The sequence below is a fragment of the Peromyscus californicus genome, unplaced genomic scaffold (assembly GCF_007827085.1).
Source record: "Peromyscus californicus insignis strain IS unplaced genomic scaffold, ASM782708v3 Scaffold_6__1_contigs__length_162567912, whole genome shotgun sequence".
Classification (NCBI taxonomy): domain Eukaryota; kingdom Metazoa; phylum Chordata; class Mammalia; order Rodentia; family Cricetidae; genus Peromyscus; species Peromyscus californicus.
The window spans coordinates 159,452,957-159,467,802 of record NW_026294584.1 but is presented as its reverse complement, the minus strand read 5'-3'; the positions used below and the strand labels follow the sequence as shown (position 1 = coordinate 159,467,802).

The window sequence follows — 14,846 nt, the reverse complement described above, 5'->3', positions numbered from 1 at the left end:
ACTTCTAAGACCTACAGAATATGGCATTTAAAATGTCTTAATAACATAAGGCTTTTCATGACAATGAGACACATCTTCGCTGGCAGCACCAATTTACTTCAAAAAAGGATGATGGACATCAAAGAACCTCTACATGGAGTTTGCTTTCTATGATGCAAAGCTAGCCATTTGGGAAAGAAACTACCCTTGCCTCAATTGCTGACAATATGCTGTCCAAACTGGACAAGCAGGACACAAAAGAAGGTAATTGTCAAACTTTGCCAAAATAGGTAGGATAGTTCTTCAAAATTTCTGATTAACAAAAAAGTCTGTCAGATATTCTAGTCCCCAACGTTGCAGAGGAATCTTAGGTGACTGTCCAGGCAGGCAGGTAGGTGTCTCTGGTTGTTTCTATAGTTTTGGAAGTTGCTTGCTCTGCACTTCCTGTATACTCAGGTAATATTATATCCTTCTCAGGTCTTTGATGAGGTTAAAGAGTAAATAGTTATAGTTACAGTTTTCCTTGTTACCAAATTCAGAAGGGAAACTCACAAAAGAGATGTAAAGTATATAAGTTTGAGAGACATAAAAGCTTAAGTTGTTTATCTAAGAAAATGTTTTGAGGTCTAAAAAGATAAGTTTTGGATTGGTAATATAAGTCAGGATAGAAAGTAAATTGGATACAAAACTTTGACTCACCAAGATAGGATAGATAATGGAATATTTTCTCTAAATTTGCCAAATGCAAATGGACTTGTGAATGTAATTCTTACCTAATTATTGTCCTGTGTTAAGAGCTAAAATTTTCCCTCTTTATTTAGACAAAAAGGGGGAAATGTGGGATATTTGTACACTGTATAAAGATGTATTGGTGTGATTGCTTTAATAAAAAGCCGAACAGCCAATAGCTAGGCAGGAGAGACAGGCAGGACTTCTGATTGCTGGGAAGAAGAAAGGTAGAGTCACCAGCCAGGAGTGGAGGAAGCAGGATGGGCAGCACAAAGTAAAGGTAACCGAATCACGTAAAAGAATGTAGATTAAAAGATAAGGGCTAATTTAAGTTATAAGAAGTAGTTAGGAACAAGTCTAAGCTAAAGCCAAGCTTTCATAATTAAGTCTCTGTGTCATTATTTGCGAGTTGGCAACCCAAAGAAAAATCGGTCTACAATCTGCTTCTGCCACTGAATGTATTAAATATTCACAATGGTGTTTATTTTTAAATGTAGAATGGAATTAGGGTAAAACAGCCTACCATCTGGTGATTTAAAAAAAAATTATGGTTTCACTTTGTTTTTTGTTTTTGTTTTGTCTTATTTGCTAGTTTGGTTTTTTTCAGATTCTGTTAAACTATCCAGGATAGCTTCAAACTGACCATCCTCCTGGCTCAGTCTACTGACCGCCAGGACTATAGTGTGCATAACCACACCTTAGTTTCAACCTCTATTTATTTTTGACGAGTTTACAGTGCTCAGCAAAAAATTATTGATGAAAGGGCTGAGAGGTGGCTCTGCAGTTAAGCACACTGGCTGCTCTTCCAGAAGAACCTAGGTTTAATTCACAGTACCTGATGGTGGCTGACAACCACGTATAACTCCAGTTCCAGGGGATCTGACACCCTCTTCTGGCCTCCGTGAGCACTAGGCACGCACATGGTATACAAATATGCATGCAGGCAAAACACCCACATACAAGACAGTGATAATAATAACAAACATAAACTGCTTACACACCTAACATCTCAAACTACTTACAAATCTTTGTTTAATGGAGAAAGAGGCAGGAGGGTAGCGCCTTCCTGGAGCACTACCACATAACATAAATTTCAGGCCACCCTGGGCTACCTAGCAAAGAAGAACAAGATCCTCTCAACAAAATAAAAGTAAAGGAAAGAGACAGCGACTCAGAACATAAAGTTGTATCTCATTAGACTTAAGATTCTTTGTTTTATGTTAAAATCAGTCCCAAGTTCCCAGAAGAAAACCTACCTTTGAGAGCTTCACAGTGCCTTTTAATCGCCACAGGAGTCAAATGCAGAAAATTCGGGATCTAAAAATAGAGACGTTTCAAAAGGATAAATTACAGCCAAATCTCCCCCTCCCATCCCCCTTTTTTTTGTGAGCTAGAGTCTCGATATATTTCCCAGATATTTTCAAACTCATAGGTTCAAGTGACCTTCCTGCTTCGGCCTCCTGGGTAGCTGGGACTACAGCTACGCCACCATGCCAGCTCTGTCATCAACACACGAACAGGATCATATTCTTAGAAACTAAACCACAGGCCCAACAAATCATGTAAGTAAAGTCCAACAGCTCTTCTACAGCATTGGTTCCAAGCACAGACATCAGTCAGGAAGTAGATTCTATATGATTCAGTTCTGATACATCAGAATCAGATGGCAGTCATTTTATGTCTTACAAGACAGCAGTCACGTTAAAAAAATAAACACTTTCATACATTCTTTATGTCATGTATCTACAGTATTCATGTGCAATTCCATTATAAAAATAAGGCATTCAGGGTGTGTTAGCTTACACTTATAATTCTAGCACCCAGGGAGACTGAGGCAGGAAGTTTGTGAAGTCAAGGTCACTCTGGACTCAAAAGTCCAAAAAACAATAATAATGATTTTTGAATGCATGTAAGGATACCAATCTGTCAATCACACAATCCTCCAAGAAACATGGTATATTATTTTTGCTTTGCACACAACAAACATTTTATAAACTGAATGAACAAAGCTAGCAAATCTCAACTAGATAGTTGATTATATTTATTTATTAATTAATTTTTTGAGAAACAGTCTCCTGTAGCCAAGACTAGCCTGGAACTTGAGATGGACTCCTGATCCTCCTGCCTCAGCCTCCCAAGTGCTGGTATTGCAAGTATGTTCCACCAAACTCAGCTCTTAACTGACCAGTTTAATGAAATTAGGAATACATTCATGCTGACACAGTGAAACATAAAGTCAAAATTTAGGAAAGGTCAAAGAGTTGATTACTTTAAAACCAGTAACGTTTACCAGCATAATTTCTTAAAGCGAATATAAGTGTTTTTTTTAAAAAGACTTATTTTCTTTTTTATGTATGAGTGCTTTGCCTGCATGTGTGTATGTGCACTGTGCATGTCTGGAGCTGGAGGAAGTCAGAAGGTATTGAATCCCTTGAGACTGGAGTTACAGATGGTTGTGAGCTGCCATGTGGAATCAAAACCAGGTCCTCTGGAAGAGCAGCCAATGTTCTTAAGTGCTGAGCCGTCTCTCCAGCCCCTACCAGTATAATTTTTATAATAATGTTAAGCATGTAAAAAGCAATTTATCTTTAATAAATTCATTTGGAAAGAAAAATTAAAAAGCATACTCTAAAAACTATGCCAAGGATCTTGAGTGTTCGTAAGAAAATATTTACTTAAAATCCAGGGGGGCAAAAAAAAAACTATACACTAGGATTATAGGATGGGTGGCATTTTGTTGCTGTTCTCTTGTTTTTGAAACATAAAAATGTAACTCTCAGGATCACAAAAGGAAAACAAGAATAGCTGATGCAGATCAGGCAGTGAGCATGCTCAGTGACACCAGCCCCTACAGTGATGCGACACTCCTCTGTCTGCACTAACTTCCTTCATCTGAAGACCTGTCTATGGTGATATTTTATTTGTGCTGAAATGGGATTTTATTTGTATGTTAATAAATAAAGTTACCTGGGGGTCAGAGCTAATAGCAAGCCACAGCAGAAGTCTGGCAGTGGTAGCACATATCCTTAATCCAATCACATGACAGGCAGATCTCTGTGTGTTCAAGGATACCACCAGCACGGAGACATACGCCTTTAATCTCATTACAACCATAGAAGACCTGGAGGTCTGTATAGACAGGCAGTGACGAGGTCACGTGGTCGGGTTTACAACCAATGAGAAGGCAGAACAGAAAGTCAATAAAGACAGATACACAGGAAGTAGGTCTCTTTCTCAGGGGAAGGACAGCAGCTTGTGGTAAGAAGGCAGTTTTAGTGTCAGCTCTTAGCTACTGCTCTGACCTCTTGGGCTTTTAACTCTGCATTTGGCTCTGTGTTTCTTATTTAATAAGACCGTTACGTCTACACCTGTCTCTATCCATGTCTGCCTGGAATGCTCTCCTAGGCAAGTCTCACTGAACTGCTGGGTATAGCAGCTCCTTGTCCAGTTCTGTCCCTCCTCCTCACAACAAACTTTTAGAACTCTAGCACATGGCACATGTAAATAGGAACAGAAGATACACAGTGAAGTTGAGGCCACTCTGGGCTATGACTTGCCTCAAAAACGAAAATCAAATAATCAGTGTGGAATCTGTACTTTCTGATTCTCAGTAGCAGTTTATTTTGCCCTCCTTAGTTCTACTTGAAGGATACAAAAGAAAAGGCCACAGAGAAGCCACAGGATTGATCAATCTTTATTAAATGCCTAAGACTCTGAGTCTTCTTTACCACAAACAGCATCCATTATTACCTGAAAAAAGATCTAAAACATAATAAGCTGCTCTCTACTGGACCCTTAACATTAAGGAAGGGTGGGGTTGGGGGACGAGCACTCACCTGCTGTGAAATAATCCTTTTGCATACTGTGAAGATGTTTTACTCTCATTGGTTTAATAAAGAGCTAACTGGCCAATAGTAAGTCAGAAAGAAGTTGGGGGGAGAGCCAGACTGAAAAAATACTAAGAAGGAAGGCGGAATCACCAGCCAGATGCAGAGGAAGCAGGAGATGAACATGCTGTGCTGAAAAAGGTACCACCATGTGGTAGAGCGTAGATAAGAAATATGGGTTAATTTAAGTTGAAAGAGCTAGTTAGTAACAAGCCTAAGCTATCAGTTGAGAATTTATAACTAATAATAAGTCTCTGTGTGGTTATTTGGGAGCTGGCTGGTGGGACAGAGAAGTCCACCTACAAATGGTGCTTAAAGTCTGGCAACATAGATCCACATAAAATCTGAGAAAGCTTAAGAAAAGGTTCCAAACACACAAAATGAGGCCAAACATTGCTTCCTAGTCTCACAGTCTTATGCCAGCCCCAGTACAGAAACAAGTCTCCCAGCAGCTGCCTGCGGGATGGAGCCAGATGCTAGCACCATACACTAAGCTGGGCTGCGCCAGCAGCTGACATTGTAGCTTAAGATTCGTCTCATGTGATCAGAGAACACAACAGATGCTCAAAAGACAGATCCAGGCAAAAGAAACCTCTAAACAGGTTACAGTGCATTTAAAAATGTACACAGGCTTGAGAAGGAAAGGAGAAAGGATATAGACAGAGAAAAAAGAATGGTTAAAAATAATAAAATCCTTAAAAAAGGAATAAAGTAATACAAAAGAAAAAAAAACACATAAAGATGGAAAATACACAGGAGTCTGGATCCTGTATGTTATTATGTTGCCTTTGAATTCTTCAATTGCTGATGAACAAACTACAGCTGCTGAGAGACATTGATTGTGAAGGCTGCTGGATTAAACCGGCCTATGTATTTTAAAAGTGTCTTGACTTCAAAATGGAAGTCAAAAGACGTGTTGCTCTGGGGAAGAGGTGGTGTTTTTGTTCCCCCAGAAAATGAAAGGCTGTGATTTGTTCAGGTTAAAGATGATCAGGTTTGACTGAGGAAGACCCCCTGAAAATTCTGGCTACAGACATAAAGAAATAAACCTAGAAAAACTAGAAGACACGTAACATGTATTTCACCTACTCAAACATAAAACAAAAATAATATCTTTGGCTAACTTGTGAACAACACACAGTCCACACTTATATTAATGCAGATGTGTATGTTACCTTTAAAAGTTTATGTATTTTCAGAGCAAGGGGACCAGACAGCAATAACAACGGGTGGCCCAGGTGATCCAACATCTCAGAGCACCTCTGCTGCAGTTTCCTCAGAATTCCACATCCAGAACAGCTTCAAGGCTGCTGGCTGAGATGATGTGGCCTCATAGACTAATCCAGCCAAGACTAACCATTGTCTTTATTTTCTCAAGGTTCCCCCAAAGATGCCAGTGCCCCCAAACAGTAGGAAGCAGTCTAGAGAAAACTATGCCCACACTCTCAAAAGATGGATTATGGATGTTTGTCATCATTTAGGGGAGATTGGTTATAAGTTGTTACTGATCATGGACCAAAAAGGAAAAAAAAAAAAAAAAAAAAAACAACACTAAACAAATGAGTTAGATTCAAGGATCTCTTTCTGAAGGAAAAGGTGGGGGAGGAGATATAGGAATGATTGAAAAAAAAAAGGGTAGATTATTGAATCTACTTTAATCCAAACTAAAACAACTATTAATCTCAAAATATTTTACATGGTATTGTTTTTAGTTTATTGATACAAATTTGAAGGTATTTTTGTTATACTGTATGTATGTTTATACTCTTGCTTAGGGTATTGTGCTTATGCAAGTCATTTTAAAATGTAATGTATAATTAAGAAATGATGTTAGTAGTTAGTCATCTATAATAATCAAACTTATAGTCATGTTAGGTATATTTTCAAGGTTAAAAAGATTTATCTACATAAAGAGATGGTCTTCAAACACTTCAAAGACCTACAGAATGTGGCATTTAAAATGTTCTAATAACCTAAGGCTTTTCATGACAGTGAGACATGTCTGCTCTTGGCAGCACCAATCTACTTTAGAGAAGATTATGGGCATCAAAGAAACTCCACATGGAGTTTACTTTCTTTGTAGCAAAAGCTAGCCATTTGGGGGGGGGGGGGGGGGGGGGGGGGACGACACTGCTCTTGCCTCAAATGCTGACAGTATACTGTCCAAACTGGACCAGCAGGACACAAAGAAAAGCAACTGCTGAACTTTGCCAAGACAGTTCTTCAGAATTCCCTGCTTCACAGGAAAGTCTGTCAGATATTCTAGGCCTATAAGCCAAAGAAAGAAAGATGAGTATCCCAATGTTGCAGAGGAACCTTGGGTTACTGTCCAGGCAGCCAGATGTCCTAGTCCTTAGGTTATATTACTTCCTTCTGGGGTCTTTGATAGAGTTAAAGACTAAAGAGTCAGACTTAATAGTTTTCTTTAGTTATGATAAAAGGTAAAGTACAAACTTTAGACTTACAAAGATAATATTTTCTCTAAATTTGCCAAATACAAATGAACTGAATATTGTAACTAATTCTTACTTGATAACTGTTTTCTTTATATATAGTTTTATTATGTTAAAGTTAAGACCTTCATTCTTAATTAGACAAAAAGGGGAAAATGCTGTGAAATAATCCTTCTATACACTGTGAAGATGTTTTATTCTCATTGGTTTAATAAAGAGCCAACTGTCCAATAACTAGGCAGAAAGAGGTTAGGCAGGAGCGCCAGACTGAAAGAATACTGGGAAGAAGGAGGGCGGAATCACCAGCCAGATGCAGAGGAAGATGAACATGCCCATGCAGAAAAAAGGTACTACCATGTGGTAGAGCGTAGATAAGAAATATGGGTTAATTTAAGTTGAAAGAGCTAGTTAGTAACAAGCCTAAGCTATTGGCTGAAGCTTTATAATTAATATTAAGTCTCTGTGTGGTTATTTGGGAGTGGGCTGGTGGCACAGAAAAGTCCACCTACACCTACCAAGGAGCTTTCTGAGCCCTGAACCAGCCACTTACCTTTAAAAGCTCTAGATTCCCCTCCTTTGCCATGGGCACACCCTTCTTTACTGGATACCCCATTCGAACAGGCAGAGGAACAGCAGAGGGTTTAAATGGCATCGCAACAGGGTAAACACTGGGCCAGTCCTGGTCAACATCCATCTTCTCTGTCCTAGGAGGTAGTGCCTAAGAAACATGAAATACTTAAAATTTTTAAATATAAACATATTCTTTAATTTTAAGACAAAAGCTGTAACTAAGATACACAAAAACTGTAAAACACTGACTTCCAGGCCTGTGAGAAATGGGAAAAGGTGCTTACTGTGCACACCTGGCAACCTAAATTTGACCCTGAGAATCTACAAGGAAAGAACCAAGTTAACAGGGTTGTCCTGACTTCCACACTCCATCTGTGGCGCATACGCCCGTACACTACATACACATATGACAAGTAAAAGACTCATTTCCAACAAATTTGTTGCTTAAGTAAAAAAACACTAACTCAGCATAAATATCTCTGCATAGATGCTTCAAACTATGACAAGCTCTCCATTAATATCACATTTCCTTCACAAGAATTAAACAATATATAAAGCTTATGAAATACGTTTATGAAGTTTATAAAAAGTATTTTAAAATAGTTTTTAAAACCTCAATGATGTAAGTCAACACATGAGGAAATGTAAGAACTTGGAGACAGAGCTGGGGATGTGGCTCAGTTGGCAGAGTGTTGCTTAGCATGCACAAAGCCCTGGATTGGACCCCAGCCACTAGGTATGATGGTACACACCTGTAACACCAGCACCTAGGAGATGATCAGAAGTTCAAGGCCAGGGACTAGAGAGATGGTTCAGCAACTACGAGCACATACAGCCTCTAAGGCCTCCTTGGATACCAGGCACACACGGTACACATACATACATACATACGCGCTAAACGCTCATACACATAAAATAAAGTAAATAAATACTTAAACTTTTAGGTCATACTTCTTACACAGCGAGTTTAAGGCCATCCCGGGCTACAGGAGAGCCTGCCTCAAAAGTAGGAAGAAATAGTGGGGTGGGGCAGTGGGAAGGGACTTGGGAATGAGGGAGGTAAGAGAGTATAAATATTTAGTGGCCGGTGAGACCGCTCAGCAAGTAAGGTGCTGGCCGCAAACCTGACTACTTGGAGTTCAACCCCTGGGGCCCACATAGTAAAGAACTGCCTCCAGTAGTCCTCTGACCTTCATACAGGTACCACAACTCACACATACATACACATTCACAATTTCAAAATTTAATAACATAGAAGAGGCACTCTGTGATAAACTAATCAAAGTTAAACAGATTTAAAAATATAAATGTCTCCAAGCCCGAGGTAAATGACTTGAAAGCTTAGTAAATCACATTAACACACGTGTGTATATTTAAGTGTTACATAGAAGGGGATGGCCTCCATACAAAAAGTAGGGTTTGGGGTTAAAGGCATGGCTCAGTGGCTGAGAGCACTTGCTGTTCATGCAAAGGATCCAAGTTCTGTCCCCAGCACCAACATCAGGTGGCTCACAACGACCCAAAACTCCAGTTCCAGGGAGCTGATGTCCTCTTCTGGCCTGCACAAGCACCAGACATGCATGTGGTGCACATAAACTCACACATACACACACACACAAATACACACGCATAAATAAAAAATAAGTACTTTTCTAAAGTGGGGTTTAGGCCAGCAAAATTTAGTAATGTCCATTAAAATATCAGCATCAGGGTGGTACATGTACAGAGTGAGTAATGCTCCTCTGAAAATTCCTGCTCTACATGACCAATGCTTATCAACTAGCTCTTGTAAAATATTATTTTAAGGTGTGTTACTTTTGTTTATGTTGCATTTGTTTAACTCTGTGAGGCTGTGATACTGTGCCTGTGTAAAACATCTGATGGTCTAATAAAGAACTGAATGGCCAATAGCAAGGCAGGAGAAAGGACAGGAGGGGCTGGCAGGCAGAGAGAATAAATAGAAGAAAAAGAGAGATGGGGGATCAAAACAGAGCCAGAGAAGGGGAGGACATCAGGGGTCAGCCACCCAGGTACACAGCAAGCCACAGAGTAAGAGTAAGATTTACAGATTAAGAGAATGGAGAAAGCCCAGAGGCAAAAGGTAGATGGGATAATTTAAAGTTAAGAAAAGCTGGCTAGTAACCAGCCAAGCTAAGGCTGGCTGTTCATAAGTAATAATAAGCCTCTGTGTGTGAATTTATTTGGGAGATGGGTAGCGGGTCCCCCAAAAGAGAAAAAAACAACCAACAACAACTGGTCTTAAGTCTCAAAGATGCTCAGAGGAGAATAACTGGTGAGAATAATGCTAACTGCAGAAGGCACCATCAGACAGTCTGTACTCAGGCTTTGCATCTGCTTTCTGGGCATGTATGAGTGAGTCTACCTCCTAAAGCTGATGCGTTCTTAGACTAACTACTAACAGGGCTATGACAGTTGCCCAGAGAACTTGAGAAGCCTCCTCTGGCAGTACCCTCAGCCTCAATTTAGGACTTCATAAATCATTAAGATAGAGACAAGTAAAGTAAATACATGTGTACCTTTCTTCTCATTGGCCTTTCACCTCTGGATGCTGGACCTAAAAGACAAAAATATATAATGTAGCATTGTTCAAAATCACTGGCCTGCAGTTCTAACACAACTTAAGGCATTTACCAACATGAAAACGGAACGATAACCTATTTTCTTCAAGTTTAAAACAGAAAGTGGGAACAAAAAAATTCCATGGCAATGATACAGAGAACTCATCATCTAGAGAAATACCGCCTTCCCTTTACGTGAGAGGGTCTTACACTGCAGTCCAGGCTAGTCCTTAACTTGTTGCAATCCTTCTGCTTCAGTCTCCCAAGAGCTGAGATTATAAGAGTACAACATCCACACTCAGCTAACAAAATACTTGCACTAATTTTAAAGTTTGTAGCACAGTAGGTTCATGTTCTCAAATTAAAATACTTAGTATTTGAATCTTTAAAGGTAACTGATTTGAAATGTCCAATGACAAAAATTACTAATAACAAACTCATGAACAGAACACTTAAGTCACAGGACTGTAGAAGATGATTCCTCACATACCAAAAGTACTTTTAACACAGCTTATTTTATGCATGCCGTAATGAATGCTTTGCTGTAGAAATAGCTACATTACTAAGTACTTTTACATGTACAGTCTACGCTAGACTACTCATTATCACTTCATTTAGTCTTTCTTATTATTTCAAATACAAATATCATTATTGTCCTTTTAAAGGCCACTTATATTCAAGAAAACCAAAAACAAGAAATGAAGGTCACTGCAGCACAGCATATAAGATTCCTCATGGTCTGGTCCACTGTCTCTGGTCTCACCTATGAGAGCTCCACAGCTGCAATGTGCTTCCCAGGCCTTTCAGTCGATCTCTCAACTCGGTTCTCTGCTTGGACCACGCCTCCCTCCCATGATCCTGGCTCTTCCCTTTCCCTCTTTTCTTCATCAGACATATTTCTATTCATCCCACAATGCTCATTCTTTCAAAAATTAATTGCTACTATTTATCACAAACTAGGAACACAGTAATGCATACAATACAGCTTCTGCTCTCAATATTGTTGCTAGCCTGCGGACGGTCTGGGCCCCACTGCCGACACCTGTGTTGCTGGCCTGCAAACGGTCTGTCATGGGATGTCTCCATCTCTGTCACAAGATGTTAAGTCTTCTATGGAATCCCTTTTCAGTTTATACATTTATTCTAATTAGGGTTTCTATTGCTGCAATCAAACACCAGGAAATCAAACACCAAAAAGCAACTTGGGGAGAAAGTTTATTTGGCTTACACTTCCACATCATAGTTCATCATTGAAAGAAACCAGGACAGGAACTCAAACAAGGCAGGTACCTGGAGGCAGGAGCTGATGCAGAGGCCATAGAGGAGTGCTGCTTACTGGCTTGCTCCTCATGACTTGCTCAGCCTGCTTTCTTATAGAACCCAGGACCATCAGTCCAGGGGTGGCATCACCTACAATGGGCTGGGCCCTCCCCCATTAATCACTAATTAAGAAAATGCCCTACAGCTGGATCTTATGGAGACATTTTCCCAATTGAGATTCTTCCCTTTCAGATGACTCTATCTTGTATCAAGCCGATATAAAACTAGCCAGGAAAATTCACTCCTTGTGAACTTGACACACAAACATATCACTGTTAAGTCATAACTTTTCCTTTCTAGTTCATTCCCCAAACCACATATTAACATCAAAATCACAATACAAAACAATATACAAACTTTCCAAGTTCCACAGCCTTTACAAATTAAAAAACACTTTAAAATTCAGTCTCTTTGAAAATCCAAAGTCTCTTTTAAAACCTAAAATCTCAGTCTCTCAGCTGTGGGCTCCTGTAAAATCAAAAGCAAGTACTTTCTTACTTGAAGAGGGAAGAACCAGGGCACAGTTACAACCTAAACAAAGCAAAACCAAACTCCAAAATTATAAACAACTCAATGTTCAGTTATATGTGATTCACTCATGATCTTCTGGACTCCTCCAGTGGATGGGGTCACTTCTCTGGCTCCGCCCTCTGCAGCACAGACAGACTGTCTTCTAGGCTCAGGCCGGCCCCACCCCACACCGGCTGCTGCTTCTGGTGGCCATCCCATGGTACCAGCATCTCGAAGTGTTAGGCTGCACTTTTACCCATAGCCTCTCCTGGGCTCTCTTCATGGAGCAAAGACCCCTCCAATCTTGGGCTTCCATTGCTACTCCAGCTGTACCTTCAATGGCCTCTCTTGGCCTGTCACGGTGCCAGCCCTCTGCTGCTTTTCATGACCTCTCCATGCCTTCAAAACCAGTAGCACCTGAGGGACTCTTACATTACAAGTTCAGCTGCCAAGGGAGGTACACCTTGGCCGCCTCTGGAGCACAGCTTTTGTGTGTTGACTCTTGGGAAACACCTCCCAGAAGATTTCACCTCAATGATGCCAGTCTCTTCTGAATGACTGCTAATTTCTCAGGGCCAGCTAATTAGCATCAATTGTTTCAGTAAAACAAAGGCTTTACTTCAGTTGTTCTGGTCTCTTGGTGGTTGTTTTTTGTTTTGGTTTGATTTTTTGTTTGTTTTTGTGGTTTCTCGAGATAGGGTTTCTCTGTGTAACAGTCCTGGCATCTGCTTTGTAGACCAGGCTCTCCCACTCACAGAGATCCACCTGCCTCTGCCTCCCAAGTCCTGGGATTAAAGGCGTGGGCCACCACTGCCCCTCGTTCTGGTCAGCTCCAGCAGACCGGATACCACAGATTCTTGACACAAATGGCCCAGTAGAGTCATTGCTTCCCTCTGAAAATTCACAAGCCAGGGCTCCACCTTCTACACTGCTCTCACCATTCTTATCTTCAAAGCTCTGACAGAACAGCCCACTGAGCTCTCAACACTCAATGGCTCTTCTAACCCAACGTTCCAAAGTCCTTCCACAATCCTCCCTAAAACATGGTCAAATCTGTCACCGCAATACCCTATGCCCATCCATCCACTCCACAGGTTCGTTCTTTCTGGAGAACACCAATGATAAGGTGGGCAATATCTCCAGAGGACACACACTTTAAGCTAAAGCTTGAGGGCTAGTGGGAAGCAGCCATGAAAACAGGCTGGTGAGAAAATGTCTGAAGACAGCAGAGAATGCTTCAGCAACCCATACAGCAAAACTGGATCAATGCAGAGGTTAGCATTGCCCTGCATAAGAATGACAGGCAGATTCAGGAAGGAGTCCATATTTTTATAACTTTGTAACATTTCATTCTTTGGGTTTTAGAAAAATAAACTTTTAAGACAGTACTTGCCTCTCAACTAGACTATATAACACTGATTATACATTTTATTCTCCTTGCTGAGAATCTATAGCTTGGATGTTTTCATCCAGAAAAACTCCAAATCAGGTCAAGGTAGGAATTCCACTCCGAGCTAGTGGATGATGTGAGAAGAGTTCTAGGAACCCCAGATGCTCGGTACCTGAGCTCTCACTAGGCACAGCCCATGGTCCTACAGTGGACTGGGGGCATTGAATTTCTCAGAGAACTCCTCTTCCTATGATGGAACTAGGAGTACTCCTACATCCTGAAGAGATACCCCTTGGTCAGAAGGTAAAGAGCTGTGGACAAACATTTAAGAAAGCACGAACTTCATAGTGGTAACGCTTAGTCACTGCTATGAGGAGACACTGTATGGCCCTTTTATGATACTACTCATATTTAGACTGAATCCACAAAGCAATGAGCATCATTCCTTCTTCATTGATGCAGGTTAGGAATACCTGGAGCATCACACTGAGTCCTTCACACCCCAAGACACTTACTACTGAGAAGCAGGAATAATGCTAAGCACCTGGCCACGTCTGCATTTAGTCCACAGCACCAAATGCCCCTTTTTATCTGACCTGGTGCTGTAGAATAGCTTCCCTGTTAGAAAGAGAGAGCACAGAATGTGGAAACAAGTAAACTCAAACTCAGTGTGGCTGACACTGAAAAAGGAACAGACAACTGAAAAGAAGAGCCAAGCTATCTAATGTGCTGCAATGACAAGGCAGGCTTGGCCTTGACTTCCTTCTTCTTTTCAATCCCTGTAGGTGGTACTGACACTCATCCAATGGCTCAGGCAAAGATCGACCCGGCTTCCTTGAGATACACCCCTCAAGGCTCACATCAAATCCATCAATAAATCCTACTGGCTTTCCCTTCAAAATACATCCTACAAACCAAACCACCTGCATTATTACCGTCCTCTCATTTAGAACACCAGCAGCCTCCACACTGGTCTTGCAGTCTACCCCAATGAAGTGAGTTCACCACACAGCTGCCAGTGACCTTTTACAAGTAGACGTTTTATGTCTGCTCTAGTGTGACCCCTCCACTTCTAACAAAATCCAAGCCCAAATCAAAACCAAATGCCTCCGGACCCTTAAAATTCAGACCATCACTCTAATTCTTGGGCTACCACTTGCCCCGTTGCTCACACGGCAGGTCAGGTGGGCCCTCCTCCTCTTCCTTCACATGACTGTTCAAATGTCTTTTCCTCTGAGGTCTCTCCTCACCACCTTATCCTACCTGGTGAGCCGCTTCTTCAACAGCACATCAGTCTCAATATTCTGCTTTCTTATTCTTCATAACAATAAATTTTATGGTAACTGTTTACTTGTGTACACGCTGAGTGTGAACTTCACTAGTATGCCAGACTCTGCAACTCTGCCTAGCACATTTCCATTTATGAGAA

General features: G+C 40.8%; 1 protein-coding gene and 1 pseudogene across 3 annotated transcripts in view; one reads left to right on the top strand and one right to left on the bottom strand.

The window, feature by feature from the left end:
* Positions 1–14,846, bottom strand: part of Mrps35 (mitochondrial ribosomal protein S35) — a 34,873-nt gene that overhangs the window by 19,392 nt on the left and 635 nt on the right. For 2 of the 3 annotated variants that reach the window (XR_008214585.1, XM_052721776.1), the window contains exons 2-5: positions 10,156–10,193; positions 7,599–7,766; positions 3,676–3,837; positions 1,965–2,025 (exon numbers count right to left, since the gene is read on the bottom strand). Coding sequence is in view for 2 of the 3 variants with exons in the window: in XM_052721776.1 (XP_052577736.1) it covers positions 1,965–2,025; positions 3,676–3,837; positions 7,599–7,766; positions 10,156–10,193 (429 nt within the window). In the remaining variant the exon portion in view is untranslated. The remainder of the gene's footprint in view (positions 1–1,964; positions 2,026–3,675; positions 3,838–7,598; positions 7,767–10,155; positions 10,194–14,846) is intronic. The other variant, XM_052721777.1, reaches the window with a different exon arrangement.
* On the top strand, positions 13,258–13,358 carry LOC128100196 (uncharacterized; annotated as a pseudogene).